Below are 21,378 nucleotides of genomic sequence, written 5' to 3' on the forward strand. Positions count from 1 at the left end.
CAAGGGAGTCATTCAGCCCCGGATAAACACACAAACAAGACCAACAATGAACATCAAACGCCATCGCTCACCGGTCTGGTTTTTCTTTCCTCTCAAGAGGACGGAGGGGGGGAGGAAGGGGGGAGGTTGATGGAAGTGAGGCTGGCCGGGCTCTGAGTGTTCGGGGGAGGAAGGGGGTCACAGGGCGAGTGGGGGGTCTCTGGGAGCTGTCGCCTCGGGCTCGCTATTTCTGAGCGAAAGGTTTCCAGGAGCCGAAAAATCAATGTTAATCTGAGGCCACCTGGGCATGTAAACAGAGCCATAATGGAACTGTACACACCTACGCACAACACAGAGGTGATGCACACCCACACAAAGACGCAACACAACACACTGCTAACACACAACTAACACACTGCTCACACACAACTAACACACTAACACACGACCAACACGCTAACACACAACTAACACACTGCTAACACACAACTAACACACTGCTCACACACAACTAACACACTACTCACACAACCAACACACTACTCACACACAACTAACACACTACTCACACACAACCAACACACTGCTAACACACAACTAACACACTGCTCACACACAACTAACACACTAACACAACCAACACGCTAACACACAACCAACACACTACTCACACACAACTAACACACAACCAACACGCTGTTAACACACAACCAACACGCCGTTAACACACAACCAACACGCCACTAACACACAACCACACGCCGCTCACACACAACCGACACGCCGCTAACACACAACCAACACGCCGTTAACACACAACCAACACGCCGTTAACACACAACCAACACGCCGTTAACACACAACCAACACGCCGTTAACACACAACCAACACGCCGTTAACACACAACCAACACGCCGCTCACACACAATCGGCACGCCGCTCACACACAACCGACACGCCGCTAACACACAACCGACACGCCGCTAACACACAACCGACACGCCGCTAACACACAACCGACACGCCGCTAACACACAACCGACACGCCGCTAACACACAACCGACACGCCGCTAACACACAACCGACACGCCGCTAACACACAACCGACACGCCGCTAACACACAACCGACACGCCGCTAACACACAACCGACACGCCGCTAACACACAACCGACACGCCGCTAACACACAACCGACACGCCGCTAACACACAACCGACACGCTGCTAACACACAACCGACACGCTGCTAACACACAACCGACACGCCGCTAACACACAACCGACACACCGCTAACACACAACCGACACGCCGCTAACACACAACCGACACGCCGCTAACACACAACCGACACGCCGCTAACACACAACCGACACGCCGCTAACACACAACCGACACGCCGCTAACACACAACCGACACGCCGCTAACACACAACCGACACGCCGCTAACACACAACCGACACGCCGCTAACACACAACCGACACGCCGCTAACACACAACCGACACGCCGCTAACACACAACCGACACGCCGCTAACACACAACCGACACGCCGCTAACACACAACCGACACGCTGCTAACACACAACCGACACGCCGCTAACACACACAACCGACACGCCCGCTAACACACAACCGACACGCCGCTAACACACAACCGACACGCCGCTAACACACAACCGACACGCCGTTAACACACAACCGACACGCTGCTAACACACAACCGACACGCTGCTAACACACAACCGACACGCTGCTAACACACAACCGACACGCTGCTAACACACAACCGACACGCTGCTAACACACAACCAACACGCTGCTAACACACAACCAACACGCTGCTAACACACAACCAACACACTGCTAACACACAACCAACACACTGCTAACACACAACCGACACGCTGCTAACACACAACCGACACGCTGCTAACACACAACCGACACGCTGCTAACACACAACCGACACGCTGCTAACACACAACCAACACGCTGCTAACACACAACCAACACGCTGCTAACACACAACCAACACGCTGCTAACACACAACCAACACGCTGCTAACACACAACCAACACGCTGCTAACACACTGCTAACACACTGCCCAGGGATCACGGTGCAGTCGGAGTGTTTTGTTTTCCGCTCACATGGCTGCAGGCTATCAGAGACGCTACGACAGGACGAGCTGCTGAGGGAGGGAAGGAGATGGAAAGATCTTAATGAGACGGTGGGAGGAGAATGTAAAGGACAAAAGGAAGAGAAAAGTAAAGAAGACGGAGAGGGAATAAGAGAATAACTAGGAAGAATGGTGTTCCTTTCCTTTTTTTGCCTTGCGGGCAACACTTTTCAGACTGGGGTATCAAGAAGACGCGAGCATACGTGGAACTTTCAACCTCGTCTACGCAAGATGACGATCTTTTACAACTAAACTCTAATTAACTCAGAAATAAACATAATTGTGAGCAAAAATGTCCATGTTAGTAGAAAGAAAAGGAAGATGGAGGTATAAAGTAGTGACGAGAGTTTGGCGCAATGGACAAGAGACCTTAAACTCTGTTCTTGCTTTTGATTTTTACTTGCTTTCTGGTTTGGTTTAGCAAAATATAATGCCTGGTTTGACAGATTTACATGTTAGAAGCTTGGTTAAGGTTCAGGCCCCAGAATTATTTGGTTAGGATTCAGAAAAATGCCATGTTTTGGGTTAAAATAGGACACATCTCTACCACTTTCTGGGTTGCCTGTGATACAGAATCCATCAGAAAATATGGTTCCCCACAAAACGCAATTGAGAATGCAGTTAAGGTGTATAGGAGTATAATGTTGTTGAGACATTGGGGAGTTCATGTCCTTTTCAAAAGGGACCAAATCACTGACCAAAGCTTTTATAGTAGGCTTATATGTGTGATCTTGACAACTGAAAATTAAAGTAGCTTAGTGGTTTACAGTCAGAAGGGAACATTAGGCTTAGAGCAGCTCTCTTTTCAACTTTATTTGGTGTCCAGCCAGTTGTGAAGGAAGACAATGTCCCTGTTCTGAAGCTCTGATTGGTTCACTGCTTCTCCAGATGATGTTCAGATATGGGAATCAGGCTTATTCATCTGATCATAAACTAAAGTAGTGAAAAGTTGGACATCTACATTCAATGATGGGACTAAAAGAAAAACCTGGAGAATCCACCTGAACATTACCAGCCCACTAAATGACCGTTATCCATTCTGATCAATGATAAGCAAAAAGTAACTCCGATAGTCTAGTCTCTTTCTTGTAACTCCTTCAGAGGACTCATAGGTGTCTTGGTGGCCTCCCTCACTGGTCTCTTTCTTGCTCGGTCTCTCAGTTTTAGAGGACATCCTTGAGGGAATGATCCACGGTTACAACCATTTAATTGAAATAGATGGGAAACCTGCATAGCCAATAGGTTTCTAGTATCTGCAGTAAATCTCAAGGAAATCTTCTTGATATTTCAACATGAGATATTTAAGGTTAAACTTATTGGCTAAAAATAAGCAGGACAACTGATGGAAGTCTGATTTCAACAAAACTGAGGGATGTTATTTCAGATATATATAAAAAAAGAAAGGTTTACCATCTGCAGAGACAGACAGGTGACATAAAGACAGAGCTGGAGAACAGAGGGAGGTCAGTCTGGATCACATCCAACCCTCTGGCTAACGTCAACACCAGTTCTAGCGTTTCTCTGCACAAACACTCACTCAGACTCAGTGTGCAGCAGCCCGGGGCTAATGCGTTTAACTTTGCTGAATAAAATATTAAACAAAGTGCGGAGAGAATCCAGCTCAAACAAAGAATCACTGGAATCTGACAAAACCGTCAACAACAGCTTTCAGGAGCGACTCCGCCGAGTCCGACCAGGAGGGGAATTTAAAAGCGCTGTTTCTTTCATCATGTGAGATAAACCTCACTTATTCTGCTGATCTCACATCAGCCGAGCAGTGATGCAAGGCTGCCGGCATCTCGTACAATAAAAGAAACGGTTTTCTACTGATGGAGTTTCAGTGGAATTCAGTTATAGGAGTGGACACATGAATCTGCATTAGTATGAATTATTAACTCATAGCACAAAGTTTCACGTTCAACCACAGTAATGTGTGAGGTCACGTTATATCTCATCAAATCAGATTACATTATGTCATGACATGTTATACATCACTATGTATTGCGATGTACTACGTAGTTTTAGCATTAAAACTGTGGTTTCCCCCTGAAACACACCCACTACCACTATACTAGTTACTACTAATATCCTAAATGAATGCAATACTATCACAGGAGCATTTTGGTGCTACAAAGAGTCTATAAATCAGATTCTCCAGACAAAATAGAACAAAGTTGGTTGGTAAATCATGACTCATAATCCTAATATCTGTCAAAGTAATTGGTTTAACCCTCATCCTGTTATGTCAATTTACGATTCATTGGTTAATGATAAGTCTTGTCGAGTTATGTCATATGTCACACATCACATTTTGACTAGGGCTGCACAATCACTCAAATTGTGATATACTGAAAAAGAGGAATATTTCAGTCGCAGGAGCTAAACATACTATTGTCATTAAGCATTGTGGTGCTAAAGAGTCTACAAATCAAGTTCTCCAGACAAAGCACAGGGTGTCCCTAAAGTCTGGACACATGGGAAATCTCATTAACTATAATCTTTTTGCCTCCACAGATTAAATATGGCTTTGTCGAAAGATTAAAATGGTTAGTTTGGGAAAATATCATGGTTTGGGTTATAATATGATTCTTTTACTACATGTTTGAAGTGACAAGTCCATAAATCAGTGACCACAACTTAACCCTGAACACCAGAGTCCATCAGTGTGAGGATTAAGTTTAGTTTTCAGTTGTTTATTTTCATTTTTCAGGCGCTTTCTGGTTTGTTTTAGGAAAATATCATGTTTTTAGACACTTTTCCTAGTTAGTTTCTTGGTTCGACACCAAAATGAATTGATTAGTTTGGAAAAACACCATGATTTGGGTTAAAATATGACTCTTTTACTACATGTTTGAAGTATTTCCTCCATTTGCTGAGGTGACAAGTCCATCCAATATATGATTGGTTGGCTGAAAATGAGCGAAACGCATTCCTGATACGTTGCAAACATAATCCAGTTTAAAAAAATTACATTTGAGAATGTAGGAACAAAATTTTGTGGAGACTTGGTTGCTTGTTAAGTTTTCATCTGATTGGTTTTAATGGTGTAAAATTCAACAAAGAGCTGTAAACTCTGTAGGATTCATTCTCTCCTTGCAGTTATTTTCCAAGACAGCTGTGCAGATGTTTCTACATCCATCAGACAGCGTGACAATAAACTCACATTTGTAAATATATACCGAGGTGCTTCACGGTCTTTGCATTATTTGGCCGACTGCGAGTCAGTTGAAGACTGGGTTACGTAGCTTTATGTTAAGCTAATGCTAGGCTAAATAACACAGAAGCTCAGGGTCACATGACCAGTGAAGACATCAATGGAGAGTAAACCAAGGATCTGTTAAAGTGCTGAAAACCGATTTAGAGACGACACAGTTGAAGGAATGATGTAATTGGTTTTAACCCTCATCCTGTTATGTCGCATTAAGATTAATTGGTTAATGTTAAATATTTTCAAATTTTGTCATGATATGTTGTATATCACGTCTTGGCTAGGGCTGAAGAATTTATCAAATTTGCAATATGGCGATAAAGTGCCATATCTTGGTTGTTTGTTTGGTAAATTGTGACTCATATCGCAATTAATGTCAAAATATTCGCAATATGATTGTTTTGTTTCCCTAATTTTGGCATCAACATACTGGTTTACCTTTGATCCTCCCTGTGTAGACAACCAAACACAACTGAAATGCTGCAAAACACAAAAACCTCAATACATTGAACACATGCCTTGTTTTCTTGCAGTAAAAACTAAAGTAATCATGACATTTTTAATGGTTCATGAAGCTTATTGCAGCCACTGAGATTGTAGAATCATCAATCTATCCTTGGGGTTTGTTTCCAGACCTCTAAACATAAACTAGCATCTGACCAAGAGCCAAGATCATCTGTGGTTAACTCAGCTAACCAGGCATCCTGGCTGGGTCAACCATCAGAGTATTAGGGGAGGTGTTTGGATGAAGGCAGTCAGAAGCTAGGTGAGTTCACCTGACTCCAGTTTCAGCAGTTTTTCGAGTCCCTGTTGGGGTAAGATGGTACAGAACCGAACCCTAGAAACTTGGAGATGGACCAGCAGTGACGTATCAGGGCTACCGGATCTAACACAACCATGTAAAGCAACAAAATACAACCTCTTGGATGTAGAACGCCTGCTTGTACTCACTGGACTGCGGCATCATGGAGGTGTACACCTTTGGGTCAATGGTCCCCATTGGTGGAGGCAGCAGTGGGTTGGTGAAGCTTCGTAGCGGGTGGCTGGGCCGGACGCAGGCGGTCGGGATGGTCCGACTGCTGCCGGCCTGAGCGTCCTCACCGACGGCGGTGGCGGCTGGAGCTCCAGGGACGGGGCCGACGGTGGAGACGTGCTCCCCAGGAGGAGCTGAGGAACCTGGGAGGAGCGGAGCGGCCGCCTGGGGTGGAGGCTGCTGCTGGAGGAGCGGGTTGGTGGAGGCGTCTGAAGGCATCACTGAGGGAAGAAGAAGGAAAGGAGGTAAAAATAACTGGTGGGAGGATGAGAGAAAATCGCGTTAGGGAGGGATTTAGAAAGACAAGGACGAAAACAAAACACCCAATTAGTCGGAATCACAGTGTCATTTGTAAAGACGCATTTGGAGAAAAGACAAACGAACAGTGAATACATAAAAAAAACAAACACCCTGACTTCAAAAGTGTGAATTTTCTGCTAGAGAGCCTCTGTGTTTTCATGTTTTTTTTCCATAGACGGTGTAGGCTTTGATGCAGCAGTAATACGCCCAGAGAATGTGCCACTATTGTGTAAATTACTGCTGCTGCAGGAAGGCCACAGGGCTTCACGGGCTTCTGCCAGGAATGTAAATGTAAATACAGGCCGCACTGCTGCACGTTGCAGGACTGGAGATCATTCAAAGTGTGTTCAAACACCACCATTAGACCAGATTATTGTTTGGTTATGTATAGGTGTCTGAGCAGTGGAGCAAATGTGGATCCATTATTCAACCAGGGGAAGCAAAGTTATGGTTTTCTACGTAGATTTTTGTCTTTTTAAAAAAAAAAAAAAAAAAGAAGGAATCCAAGCATCATTCAGTCGAGCCCTTGGGTGGTTGCATTTCAACTGCATACATCAATGACTGTTTTACTATTTCCAGCTAAATGAGTATTCAAAAATGGACCATCCTTAGAGTTGGTTCAGTTGAGATTCTTAACAAAGGTGACAAATATTTATTGGCTAGATTGGATGTATATTGCGGATATTCATCAAAAAGAACATTTCAGGTCTCCACATTGTCATTCCTGCAGAGCAAATGTGGTCTTTTTAACCATCCAAGTTTTTGGAGTTTCTTCTTACAGATATCCACAACTTACCTGGAAGATATCTGCAGCTGATTATTAATCCAAGTTAGAGATATCTACAGTTTAGCTCTGACTAGTCATACATCTAGTTCAAGATGTCTTTAATTCCCTTCAATTCAAGATTGTCCTTGTTGAGATAGGATAAGATAATCCTTAAAAAATCCAACAGTTGAGAAATTTCCAGCATTAGAGCAGCAAATAGGATGGTACAAAAATGTGGAAAACAAGAATATGTGCAAGTACACCTGATATTGTAAGAATTCTTCCTTATGCGGGTGCACAGATTCCTCTAGATGTGGAAAATACCAAAAATTACACGTTGATGTATGAAAAACAATACTGCATGAGCAGAAATACTGGTATTGCACAGAATTTATCTACTTGTAGATGTATTACCTGGAATTCTGTTTAGTCAAAATGTAATTCAAGATTTACTGCAGATTTAGTGGTGAAATGGTGTTGCAGAAATCTGGAATGGAGTCAGAAGTTACAGTAAGTTTCAATACAACTGTATTCTCAGTTGCATTTGGACGGAAACCAATCATGGATTAGATGGAACTGTCACCATGGTAATCCAAACAATGGACTAGAAGCTTCAAACGTTGTGAAAGAATCAAATTTTAACCCAAACCAGGACATTTTACCCAAACCCTAACCAAGTCATCGTGGTGCTGAACCTTAACCAAGCTTCCAACATGTAAAACTGTCTAACAAAGTGGGATATTTTCCTAAACCGAACCAGAAAACAAGTGAAAACCGAAAGTAAACAGATGCAAACCCTGATTTTTGGGGTGAAAGTACAAGTCACAAGTTTATGCCAGAAAACTCCATCTCCTACGCCTGAATGTTGATGTTTATGATAAAACTAAATTATATTCCCTTCAAAACATTATTAAAATGAAGTTCAGTTGTATAGAAACGTAGTTTTGTTGAGTTTGAGACCGACCACAAGCCTTCAACGAACCCAGAGCCCAGAATGTTATCGGCAAAAACTATTTGCCGATAACATTCTTCTATTTCAGTGTATTTTATAACCATCTTATTCAACACAACAACCGCCCTCACTTCTGCTAGCACCGTTAAAGAAAGTTTTGCTGGACTGATATCCAACAGGAAGCCTGGCGTGAGTAGAAACACACACAAAAACTTGTTAAACAAAAAATCTGGCTAGTTCGGACAGAATATGTAGAATGAAGCCGTTTGACCCGCTGATGCAGCTAAACTTTACACACTGTATGTTTGACATTGATGCTGAAAACACTGAGCAGCAGCAACTGCTGCAGACCAGTAAAAGGACAAATGTTAGAACCACAGATCTGCTGTATTGTGGTTTATTTCCATTCGTGCTGCTGACAATTTTCTCAGTCAGCAGCTCTTCTGGCAGCTACTCAACATCTTTCAGTCCTGCTGCGAGCTCTGAGGCAGCAGTGAGGGTTTCTATGGTTACAGAGATGCTGAGTTGTCCTGATCCACCCCATAATGTTCTCTTCTAGACACATTCCTGGTTTTTTATAGCAGCCGCATTCTGAACTGGTGACGTCACTGTTTCTAGAGGTTTCCCAGAGGTTCGATGGTGTCAAAAATGCAGGTAATTTGTTTAAATATTCCCATTTATTTCCAGTTTAAAACATAAGCAGGAGCCCATGTACCTACATACATACAATACACGGCCAAAAGTATTCTGACACCTTTTGGGGCCGATGCCATGTTTATTATGTAAGGTGGAACATTTAGCTGTCCAAATACTTTTGACCAAGTGGTATATTTGTTGTAGAGAAGTCAGCACATTTCTGTATGTGTCTGCTTTATTTGGCCATAAGTATGCGGACACCCATCGCCATATTGCCTGTATTAATTGCATATAGATGCAACACTGAGTTGCCCCACACACCTTTGGCACAGTGTTGTATTTGTTCCAAAGAAGTCAGGACATAAAGTGTTTATTTATGCAATAAATACAACTTCAGCTGTCCACATACTTTTGGCCAAGTGGTGTTTTTGTTCCAGATAAACCATGTCTTGAAGTGTTTACTTATACAGTATATGGCCAAAAGTCTTTGGACAGCCTTTGGGCCAATGCCATATTAAGTATATCTGGCTACAACTTGAACTGTCCAATTACTTTTGACCAAATGGTGTATTTGTTGCAGAGATATCAAAACATGAAGAGTATATGACCAAAAGTATTTGGACATCTGTTGGGGTCAGTGTCATATTACTCACACATGTCTGCAGCACTCAACTGTCCACATACTTTTGGCCAAATGGCGTATTTGTTCCATAGAAATTATTTCTTAGAGTGTTTAATTATACACCAAATGGCCAAAAGTTTTTGGACAACCTTGGGGTTAATACCATATTAATTACAAATGCTACAACATGCAATTGTCCACATGCTTTTGGCCAAGTGGTGTGTTTGTTGCAGAAAAATCGTGTCTCAAAGTGTGCACAGCATATAGCCAAAAGTATTTGGACATCCTTTAGAGCCAAGGTCATACTACTCACATATACCTACAACTTTACCAGTCCACTTTCTTTTGGCCAAGTCAGCGCATAAAGCATATATCGTCAAAAGTATCCGGACATCCTTGGGGTGAATGGTATATAAATTATATATGGCTACAACACTCGACTGTCCACATACTTTTGGCAGATTGGTGCATTTGTTGCAGGGAAATTAGCCCATATAGTGTAAATGGCCAAAAGTATTCGGACAGTCTTTGAGCGAATACCATATAAATTATATATGACTGAACCATTTACCTGTCCATATACTTTTGACTAGGTAGTGGATATACATGTGTATACCAAGTTTTTCTACAGTCTTTGGTTTTCCTACCATGAAAACAAACAATGATCTTTAAAATCTGTTCAAACTCAATGTAATGAGTTTTTCCAGTCTTGCAGTATTTTCTTCCTTTGTTGAGTGTGAAGGTTTTTCTTGCCAGAGTTTCTGTGTTGGTTGAATTTATTCCCACTGTGAGAAATCCCATTTATTCTTGTCAGAGATACATGCGACAGAAATTAGGAAGAAGACGAAGGGGAACTTCCCGCTGAACAAAAAGCAGAAGAAAAACCTCCTGACTGCGTGAGAAACATGCGTCTGATGTGACATGAGAGATGAAACTCCTCATGTAGCTACCGCCGGCGTGATCACAGAGAACATGGGAGGAGGACGACGGCTGGTAATTACATGTAGAGCTGCCCCGCTAACCGGCAAAGACAAGAAACCAGCTGAAGACCGAGGCGACGGGGAGGAAAGTGAAGATGGGAGGGGAAAGAGAATAAAGACACACCAATGAAAGATTTCTAAAAGCTCAGAGGGAAGGAAGATAAGACGTAGACAGCCTCCCGCATCATCAAAACATAGAAATGAAGGAATATCTTTGAGAAGATCACTGTTTCATCCCTCCAGCAGAGATCCACAAACTCTAGGAATCAATGCAGAGATGCTCTGAAGTGGTGTTTGTGGTTCGACACCAGTTTTCCTTTAAATTGTCTTAAGTCTGTATACTTGTGGTATGCATTAATAGAAAAATGACCACCAAGATATTGTTGGAAGTCAACAGAACGATTCCCAGCGCTTCTGAAATGTGTGGTCGCAAGATAAAAACTCTAGTTCATTGGTTTAGATGAAAATTTTAAGGTTCAAATGTCATTTTTGGTGAGTTGTGCTGAATTAATATTGCCACAACTTGATATTATGCAAAATTTATACTCAGATTAGTTGTTTACACAATTTAAATACTGCCACCACCATGCTTTGCTGTATGTATATTTTTCATGCAGATGAGGCCTTTAACCCCATGAACACCAAATCTGCCACCAAGCATGGTGGTGGCAGTATCATGGTCTGTGGAACTGGAGCTTTACACAAAGTAAATGGAATAATGAAGAAGGAGGATCACCTCCACATCCTTCAGGAAAACCTAAAACCATCAGCAGAAGGTTGATCTTGAACACAGTCGGATGTTTCAACAAGACAATGAGTCCAAACACACATCAGACGTGGTAAAGAAATGGTTCCATCAGACTAGAATGAAGGTTCTAGACTGGTCTCCCCAAAGTCCTGAATGAAACCCAACAAGAACCTGAAGAAACAAGTCCGAGTCAGAAAGACAACAAATTTAGTTGAACTGAACCAATTCTGTCCAGAGGAGTCAAAGATAAACCAGAAGCTTGAAACCAAGAGAACCAAACTGAGGTGAAAATTGCCAAAATTAACCAAATATTAGCAAAAAAATATTAGCCCAGAGCATAATACTGCCACCACCATGCTTTACTGTATGTATATTTTTGACCCAGGTGGGGCCTTTAACCCCAAGAACACCAAATCTGCCACCAAGCACGGTGGTGACAGTATCATGCTCTGTGGAACTGGTGCGTTACACAAAGTAAATGGAATAATGAAGGAGGAACACCTCCACATTCTTCAGGAAAATCTAAAATCAACAAGACAATGAGCCCAAACATACATCAGAGGTGGTAAAGAAATGGCTCAAAACCCATTATATATCAGTATTTTTATCTGAAGAAACCCCCAGATGCAGTCAGTCACAGCCCCACAACTATGAGCCCAAAACAAGCAACCTTTCCTCGCTACACAAAATGATAAAACAGCTTTGGTCTATTGGGGTAAATCACAAGATGGTGATTTTCCCTCACAGTGAGCTTCTGTAACTGCAACAGAAAAATGGTGACAAGTGATGCAGATGTACCTGTACATCACTCACAACCATGCGCCACCTCTGTCCGTTAGAAATCAGCCTGCATTAACACGACATCGGACCGGATCAAAAGAGAATGAATGGTGTTCCGGCTGTGCTGCGATACGAGAGGCGAAAACGATGAGCTCCACTCGGCGTGATGGGAGAGAGCATGAGAGGGAGAAGACAGCCGGTAATTACAGCCGAGGTCACTGTGTGTTCATTAACCAGCCGGGACGACGTGAGGAACCGCTGAGAATAAGGAACCTGAGAGGGACGGATCCTTCACTCCCTGCTGATTGGTTGGGGCAATTAGCTGAAATGAAACAGCAATCCTGTCTGATTATCAGGCAGCACAAATCTGTAACATACGAGCATCCGAGAAGAAAGGAGACAACCTTTAAAAGTTGTTAAAGATCCAACTAGTAAGGATTGTTGCTGATTGACATATGCAGTATGGAAATGCATATAGAGAGATATATAAACAGTAATGACCATGTATATCATGGCAGTCTAGAGTTTCCAGTGACTCCTACCACTGAATTTTCTACAATGAAGTCATTCAAACACATGAATCTTCATCACAACATAACAGTCATGGATTTTGGTTCTTTCATAGATTTATTAAAGGTCTTCTAGAAATATGACAAAATCTGTTGGGTCATAAATATACATACAGCAACATGGATTATCAGTTTTGTTTAAATAGAAAGTGGTGTTAATCAAATTGTCTTCGTTTCATGACATCTTAACTTCTCCTGAGTGATTACGATCGACTACAGCTGCTGACTCCTCTGATCCAGATAAAATAGAACCCACTGGATCCACTCGTTAGACTCAAACTCTACAGTGGGAATGTCTGAGGAGCTCAGCAAAGATCTCATTGACTCAAACAAGTCAGAAAGTCACTTGGAGCCATTTCAAAGCAGCTTCAGATCCAGAATCATCTGTTTGTCAGAATCAAGTTCATGGTCCAGTGGTGTTGCTGCCACCATCAGGAAGAAAACACAAACTACCACCTGCTGCTGAGAGACCATTGGTCAGGATGGTCAAGAGTCAACCAAGAATCATCAGAAAGCAGGTCTGAATGAATGAGAAGCTGCTGGAACACAGCTGTCAGTGTCCACAGGGTTTTACATCAACATGAGCTGAGAGGATCCATGAAGAAGGAAGTTCTTCCTCTAGAAGCAGAACCTTAAAGCTCCACTCAAGTCTGCTGCTGATCACATGGACAAAGAAAAGACCTTCTGGAGGAAAGTTCTGTGGTCAGATGGAAGAAAAACTGAGCAGAAATCTGTTTGGAGGAGAGAAGGTGAGGCCTTTAACCCCAAGAACACCAAACCTACCATCAAGCATGGTGGTAGCAGTATCATGCTCTGGGGCTGATTTGTAAACTTTTTTTAATTGTTGTGAGTGGGTGACGTGGTTTTTGGTGTTTGACAGGTGTGAAAACATTATTTAGCTAATAATGGTTCACCATGACAGAGACTTCTGTAGGGCTTAATGACCTTCAACCACCATTTACTTCCAAAAGAACCAGCTAAACTTAACATAAATCATGCAAAATCTTTAACCTAAAATGTAAATTATAGCCTATGCTTTATTGGAATCCAGGCAAGAACCAACCTTATATTTTTTGAAAACACAGTTTTGTTTCCGTTATGATGCAAGACAAGTAAGAAAATATCTCCAACTCATGCTGTTATTGAGATCCAAGAACCACTCTGCATCTATCTGAGGTTATATATGAGGGGTCAGCCACACCGAGGAGGATGCAGGAGAACATAAAAGCGACAGCGAAGAAGAAATACAGCGTGATGGATATGAGATCTGACAGCTCTGATATGATCTGCATCCAGTCGTCCACCTTCCATTAGCGCCGGCCGGCCGTCCTACATGACAACACGCCTCCGTCGCTGCCGCTAAACAGCCTCTGTGTTGTGTTTCTGTCAGACTGAGTGGCTGTAAATCACAAGAGATGAACTTTCTGAGAGCAACCGGTCGGCCGGTGATTCACAGCAGCTGGATGGAAAGTGTTGAGATGTATGTGTGTGGTGATAACATGTCTGCCCAAGAAAAACGAGACAAACCAGACAACACAACTGACAAAAAAACAGACAAAACAACACAACCGACATACAAGAGGAAGTTGAGACACGAGCAACAAAACAAGACGCAAAAAGCAACACGCAAAACAACATAAATGAGAGGAAACGACAAAAGCAAAATACAGAAGAAAAAACAGACAAAAGGAGACACAAAACAACCAAAAAAACGAGGCAAAAATACACAAATGAGAAGGAAAACGGCAAAAAATAGAATCAAAACGACAAACAAAACACAAAAAAACAAGACAAAATGACACAGACAAAAAACAAAAAATGAGACGCAAGCGAGATAGAAAGCAACAAAAAATAGACCCAAAACAACACAAACAAGACACAAAAACAGACCCAATACGACAAGTCAGACACAAAACCAGACAAAACATCGCAAAATAACAGAGGAAACACAAACCAGACACAAAACAACCAAAAAATGAGGCAAAAAGACGCAAATGAGATAGATAACGACAAAAAAATTTACCCAAAACGACAAAAAATGAGACAAAACGACACAAGCCAGACAATAAAACTGACAAAAACCAGACAAAACAACACAACCGACATACAAGAGAAAGTTGAAATATAAACAACAAAACAAGACACAAAATCCAACACAAAATAACACAAGCGAGACGCAAAACAACATAAATGAGAGGAAATGACACAAGCAAAATATAGAAGAAAAATTAGACAAAAGGCGACACAAAACAACCAAAAAACAAGGCAAAAAGACACAATTGAGATTTAAAATGACAACAAACTAACCTAAAACGACAGGCAAAACACAAAAACAGACCCCAAATGACAAAAAACTAGACAAAACGACACAAACCAGACCAAAAACAACCCAAAAATGAAGCAAAAAGATGCAAATGAGATAGAAAAATAGACCCAAAACAACACAAACAAGACACAAAACCAGAAAAAACAATACAGAACAACTGAGGAAACACAATCCAGACACAAAACAACCAAAAAACGAGGCAAAAAGACGCAAAGTCTGTATTTTACACGTATCAATTTCTCCCATTTATGTAGTTTTGTGTCTTCTCTGTGTTGTTTTGTCTTATTTTTTGTGTTGTGTCTGTTTTTTGTCGTTTTGTGTCTTTTTGCCTTTATTTTTGGTAGTTTTTTACCTGGTTTCTGTAGTTTTGTTTCATTTTTTGTCATTTTCTATCTCATTTGCGTCTTTTTGCCTCATTTTCTAGTTGTTTTCTGTCTGGTTTGTGTTTCCATTTTGTTTTTTTACGATGTTTTGTCTGTTTTTGTGTCGCTTTGGGGTCAGTTTTTTGTCATTTTCTATCTCATTTGCGTCTTTTTGTCTCGGTTTTTGATTGTTTTGTCACTTTTTGTCTCATTTATGCTGTTTTGTCTCTTTCTTTGTTATTTTGTATCAGATATTGTGTCTTGTTTTGTTGCTTGTGCTTCCTTTTTCTCTTTTATGTCAGTTATATCTGGTTCTAACCACATCGGGAGCAGCTGTTACATAAATATATTTACACCTGACGACCTCCAGTGTGTCTGAATAAGGTGCATTAAAGCTGCAGAGTTAAAGAGGTTCTGCTTCTATTAACGTAATGGTTCTATTCAGCCGTTCTCCTACAGAACGCTCCTGCACGCCTCCCCTTTTAGTCCTTTTATTTCATTCTACACGTCCATTCACACTCACACGGTAATGTATTAATGTATACGTCCTGGATGGAAATAATGAGCATGTTTTACTAGATCATGAATAGAAAATGGAAAAGTTATGGTGAACTTGTCCACTAAAGGCTGCTTGACTCACTGTTTATACAGTAAAGTTCAGTATTCAGGGCTTTTGTTCGACCTACTGGGACGTTTCTGAAGCATTTTGTCTAAATTCATTTGGACTTTTTTGCTCTGTTTGGGAATTGTGGGATCTCAGTTTGAATTTAAAATTAAGTTCTGGACCAAAAACATTTTTTAAAAAAAGGAAGAAAACAAAACAAATGTTCCTGTAAAGTCGCAGTAAAATTCGACAGCTGGGTAGATTTTTTGTGTCTCGTTGCCGTCATTTCATTTTTCTTTTGTAGTCGTTTCTGTCCTTTTGTCTCTTTTTTGTCTTTAGTGTCTCCTTTTTGTCATTTTGTGGCTTTATTCTTGTATTTTGTGTCATTTTGGCTGTCTGTTTTTTTTTTTTTGTCTAATTTTCTGGCTGTTTTGTGTCAAGTTTGTGTCGTTTTGTCTTGTTTTTTGTGTTGTCTCTCTTTTGTCGCTTTCTATCCCATTTTTGCCTAGTTTTGTGTCAGGTTTGTGTGAATTTTTGTTGTTATGTCTGGTTTTGTGTCTGATTTTTGTCACTCTGGGTCTACTTTTGTCTTGTTTTGGGTTTGTTTTTTGTCGTTTTCTATCTCATTTGCGTCTTTTTGCCACATTTTTGGTCGTATTGTTTCGAGTTTATGTCGCTTTCTGTCTCATTTTTCTTTAGCATTAATGCTTTGTTAACTGGTTTTGTGTCCTGATGTACAACCGAGTACTACTACTAGTACTGCAGTACCTGGTGTATATCCTCAGTAGTACTAGTAGTAGTACTGCAGTACCTGGTGTATATCCTCAGTAGTACTACTACTAGTACTGCAGTACCTGGTGTATATCCTCAGTAGTACTACTACTAGTACTGCAGTACCTGGTGTATATCCTCAGTAGTACTAGTAGTAGTACTGCAGTACCTGGTGTATATCCTCAGTAGTACTAGTAGTAGTACTGCAGTACTTGGTGTGTATCCTCAGTAGTACTACTACTAGTACTGCAGTACCTGGTGTATATCCTCAGTAGTACTACTAGTAGTACTGCAGTACCTGGTGTATATCCTCAGTAGTACTACTACTAGTACTGCAGTACCTGGTGTGTATCCTCAGTAGTACTACTAATACTGCAGTACCTGGTGTGTATCCTCAGTAGTACTACTACTAGTACTGCAGTACCTGGTGTGTATCCTCAGTAGTACTACTACTAGTACTGCAGTACCTGGTGTGTATCCTCAGTAGTACTACTACTAGTACTGCAGTACCTGGTGTGTATCCTCAGTAGTACTACTACTAGTACTGCAGTACCTGGTGTGTATCCTCAGTAGTACTACTACTAGTACTGCAGTACCTGGTGTGTATCCTCAGTAGTACTACTAGTACTGCAGTACCTGGTGTGTATCCTCAGTAGTACTACTACTAGTACTGCAGTACCTGGTGTGTATCCTCAGTAGTACTACTAGTACTGCAGTACCTGGTGTGTATTACTAACCCTAACCCTAACCCTCAGTAGTACTAGTAGTCGTACTGCAGTACCTGGTGTATATCCTCAGTAGTACTACTACTAGTACTGCAGTACCTGGTGTATATCCTCAGTAGTACTACTACTAGTACTGCAGTACCTGGTGTATATCCTCAGTAGTACTAGTAGTAGTACTGCAGTACCTGGTGTGTATCCTCAGTAGTACTACTACTAGTACTGCAGTACCTGGTGTATATCCTCAGTAGTACTAGTAGTAGTACTGCAGTACTTGGTGTGTATCCTCAGTAGTACTACTACTAGTACTGCAGTACCTGGTGTGTATCCTCAGTAGTACTACTACTAGTACTGCAGTACCTGGTGTGTATCCTCAGTAGTACTACTACTAGTACTGCAGTACCTGGTGTGTATCCTCAGTAGTACTACTACTAGTACTGCAGTACCTGGTGTGTATCCTCAGTAGTACTACTACTAGTACTGCAGTACCTGGTGTGTATTCTCAGTAGTACTACTAATACTGCAGTACCTGGTGTGTATCCTCAGTAGTACTACTACTAGTACTGCAGTACCTGGTGTGTATCCTCAGTAGTACTACTACTAGTACTGCAGTACCTGGTGTGTATCCTCAGTAGTACTACTACTAGTACTGCAGTACCTGGTGTGTATCCTCAGTAGTACTACTACTAGTACTGCAGTACCTGGTGTATATCCTCGGTCCACCGTCAGGCTGGGGAACGGCATCGGTCTGAGGCTGAACTTGTTGTGAGAAAATCCACAGGAAGGAGACGGAAGAATTCCTGGATACTGGGAGGAGTCCAGAGCTGGAACTGGGATAGCGCTGACCACCGCTGGAACACACAGAGGAACCATAGTTAGAACCAGACCTAGAACCAGTTAGAACCAGGAGGAACCAGAGTTAGAACCAAGAGGAACCACAGTTAGAACCAGAGTTAGAACCAGTCAGAGCCACAGTTGGAACCAGAGTTAGAACCAGGAGGAACCACAGTTAGAACTGGTTAGAGCCAGAGTTAGAACCAGAATTAGAACCAGAGTTAGAACCAAGAGGAACCGCAGTTAGAACCAGAAGGAACCAGAGTTAGAATCAGAGTTAGAACCAGGTAAACAAGGAGGAACCAGAGTTAGAACCAGGTAAACAAGGAGGAACCAGAGTTAGAACCAGGAGAAACCAGAGGTAGAACCAGGAGAAATCAGAGTTAGAACCAGAAGGAACCAGAGTTAGAACCAGGAGGAACCACAGTTAGAACCAGAGTTAGAACCAGGAGGAACCACAGTTACAACCAGAGTTAGAATCAGAGTTAGAACCAGGTAGAACAAGGAGGAACCAGAGATAGAACCAGGAGAAATCAGAGTTAGAACCAGGAGGAACCACAGTTAGAACCAGAAGGAACCAGAGTTAGAATCAGAGTTAGAACCAGGTAGAATAAGGAGGAACCAGAGTTAGAACCAGGAGGAATCAGAGTTAGAACCAGGAGGAACCGCAGTTAGAACCAGAAGGAACCAGAGTTAGAATCAGAGTTAGAACCAGGCAGAACAAGGAGGAACCAGAGTTAGAACCAGGAGGAACCAGAGTTAGAACCAGGAGGAACCGCAGTTAGAACCAGGAGGAACCGCAGTTAGAACCAGGCAGAACAAGGAGGAACCAGAGTTAGAACCAGGCAGAACTACAGAACGTCTTCAAGAACCAAAAACAGACGTTTAAATGCTTTCTGCTGAAGATGTGAGGAATGAGGAGGAACTAGAACTTGGGCTTGAGACAGTCTAGAGGTTCTAGTGGGTTCTACTGGCTCAGGTTCAGATGGTGTTTAGATGCCAGCTCTAGAGGTAACATCTGGAGAACATTTAGAGAACATTCCTCCTTTGTTCTAATGGGACATCGTCTGTTGTCTCATTATTTCTGACTGGATATTTTGAATTTTCTTCATGAAGGATTTTAATTAAGTTCTGTTTTTTCTTCTTCTTCTTCCGGCTCTTATTGTTCTGAACCCTCGTCAATAACTTTATTGATCAATGACATCATTGATCAATACCGTCATTGATGGGAGGCTATTGATCAGAGCAGGTCTGTGATCAGCAGCTTTGCTTTGTGTCGTTTTAACAGAAGCAGCTTTGATCGCAGCAGAGGTGAGCGGTGTCTGATCAATAATCGATCGATCAGGATCATTGATCAGTTTGGTGCAGCTCTGAAATGTTGGAGCCAAAAATGACAAATAAATGATTTTAAAAAACAAGAAACTTCAGGAAAAAATGAAAAAAGGAGACTAATCAAAAACCAGAACAAAAAAATAAAAATTAAGATTTAATTTTATTACATTTATTTTTGTTTGGCCGATTTTATTTATTTCATTTAATTTTTCTTTATCTACTTTTTAAATTTGATTTTTTTAATTCTAAAATTTAAAAAGTACAGGATTTACTTTCATTCCATTTTATACTCTAGTTATAAATTGTTATATTTAAAAATATATAATTTCATTATTATTTACTGTTATTTATTTAGTTTTATTTTTGCTTTGTTTTATTTATTTTTTTGGTCTGTAATGCTTTATTAAATTTCATATTTTTTTTAATTCGATTTTTTTATTCTAAAAATGAAAAACCTCAGGATTATTTTAATTGTTATTCTATTTTATATTGTTATTTTTTGTTATATTTTTTAACTTCATTTCATTTTGTTTTGTTTGATTCATTTCATTTTTGTTTGGTTTAAATGATATTTAATTGAATTAGATTTTACTTTATTTAATTTTTAATTATTTTTTCAAATTCTATAGATGATAAAGTTCAGGATTTACTGGAACTTTTATTCCATTTTACATTCTATGTTATTTTATTTGTTATATTTTTAAATTTAATTTAATTTAATCTTGTTTTGTTCAATTGATTTTATTTTTGTTTGGTCTATATTATACTTTATTTAATTTAATTTTACTTCATCTAATTTTGTAATGAGTTTTTTATTTTAAAAGTAAAAAAGTTCAGGATATACTTTAATTTTTATTCTCTTTTATGTTCTACTTAAGTTTTTAAATTTTGTTTTTAATTTATTTTGTTTTTTTAATCTATATTTTTAATGTCATTTTATATTACATGATCTAAATTTTAATATTTTTTTTATTCGAGAAGTGATAAAGTTCAGGATTCACTGTAATTTTTATTCCATTGCATGTTGTACTTATTTTTAATTATTTTTAATTTTTAATTCACTCCAATGTCATCACATTTTATGCTCTATGTAATTTTATTTTATTTTATTTTATATTTGTCTGGCATGTAATATTTTTTTTTGATTTGATTTCATTTTATCTACTTTTTAAATTATTTTTTTAGTCTAAACATGAAAAAGTTCAGGATTTACTATAACCCTTGTTCTATTTTATGTTCTAATTATTTTTTCAATTTCATTTTTAATTTATTTTGTTTTTTAGTCTATATTTTTTAATGTCATTTCATCTTACATTATCTAATTTTTGAATCAGATGTTTTTATTCTAAAGGTGAAAAAGTTCAGAATTTACAGTAACTTTTATTCATTTTTTTTCCATTTTATATATCATGTTATTTTATTTAGTTTTGTTATATTTTTAAACAAAACTAAATAAAATTAATTATTAATTAGGTTACATTTGTCAGTTTATTTTATTTTATGTTCTACTTTATTTTATTTTTTGTTATATTTTCTAATTCAATTTGATTTTGTTTTTGATTTATTTTATTTTTGTTCAGTCTATATTATATTACATTGAATTTTATTTTATTTTACTTCATTTAATTTTTTTAATTACATTTTTTCTTCTAAAGGTTAAAAAGGACATGAT

At 39.9% G+C, this 21,378-nt stretch overlaps 1 protein-coding gene across 4 annotated transcripts in view; it reads right to left on the bottom strand.

The window, feature by feature from the left end:
• dcc (DCC netrin 1 receptor) overlaps positions 1–21,378 on the bottom strand; it is a 305,906-nt gene that overhangs the window by 32,127 nt on the left and 252,401 nt on the right. For all 4 annotated transcript variants that reach the window (XM_055004135.1, XM_055004134.1, XM_055004133.1 and 1 more), the window contains exons 26-27: positions 18,242–18,391; positions 6,321–6,623 (exon numbers count right to left, since the gene is read on the bottom strand). In XM_055004135.1, the coding sequence (XP_054860110.1) occupies positions 6,321–6,623; positions 18,242–18,391 (453 nt within the window). The remainder of the gene's footprint in view (positions 1–6,320; positions 6,624–18,241; positions 18,392–21,378) is intronic.

The sequence above is a fragment of the Amphiprion ocellaris genome, chromosome 17, assembly GCF_022539595.1.
Source record: "Amphiprion ocellaris isolate individual 3 ecotype Okinawa chromosome 17, ASM2253959v1, whole genome shotgun sequence".
In the NCBI taxonomy this organism is placed as follows: Eukaryota; Metazoa; Chordata; class Actinopteri; family Pomacentridae; genus Amphiprion; species Amphiprion ocellaris.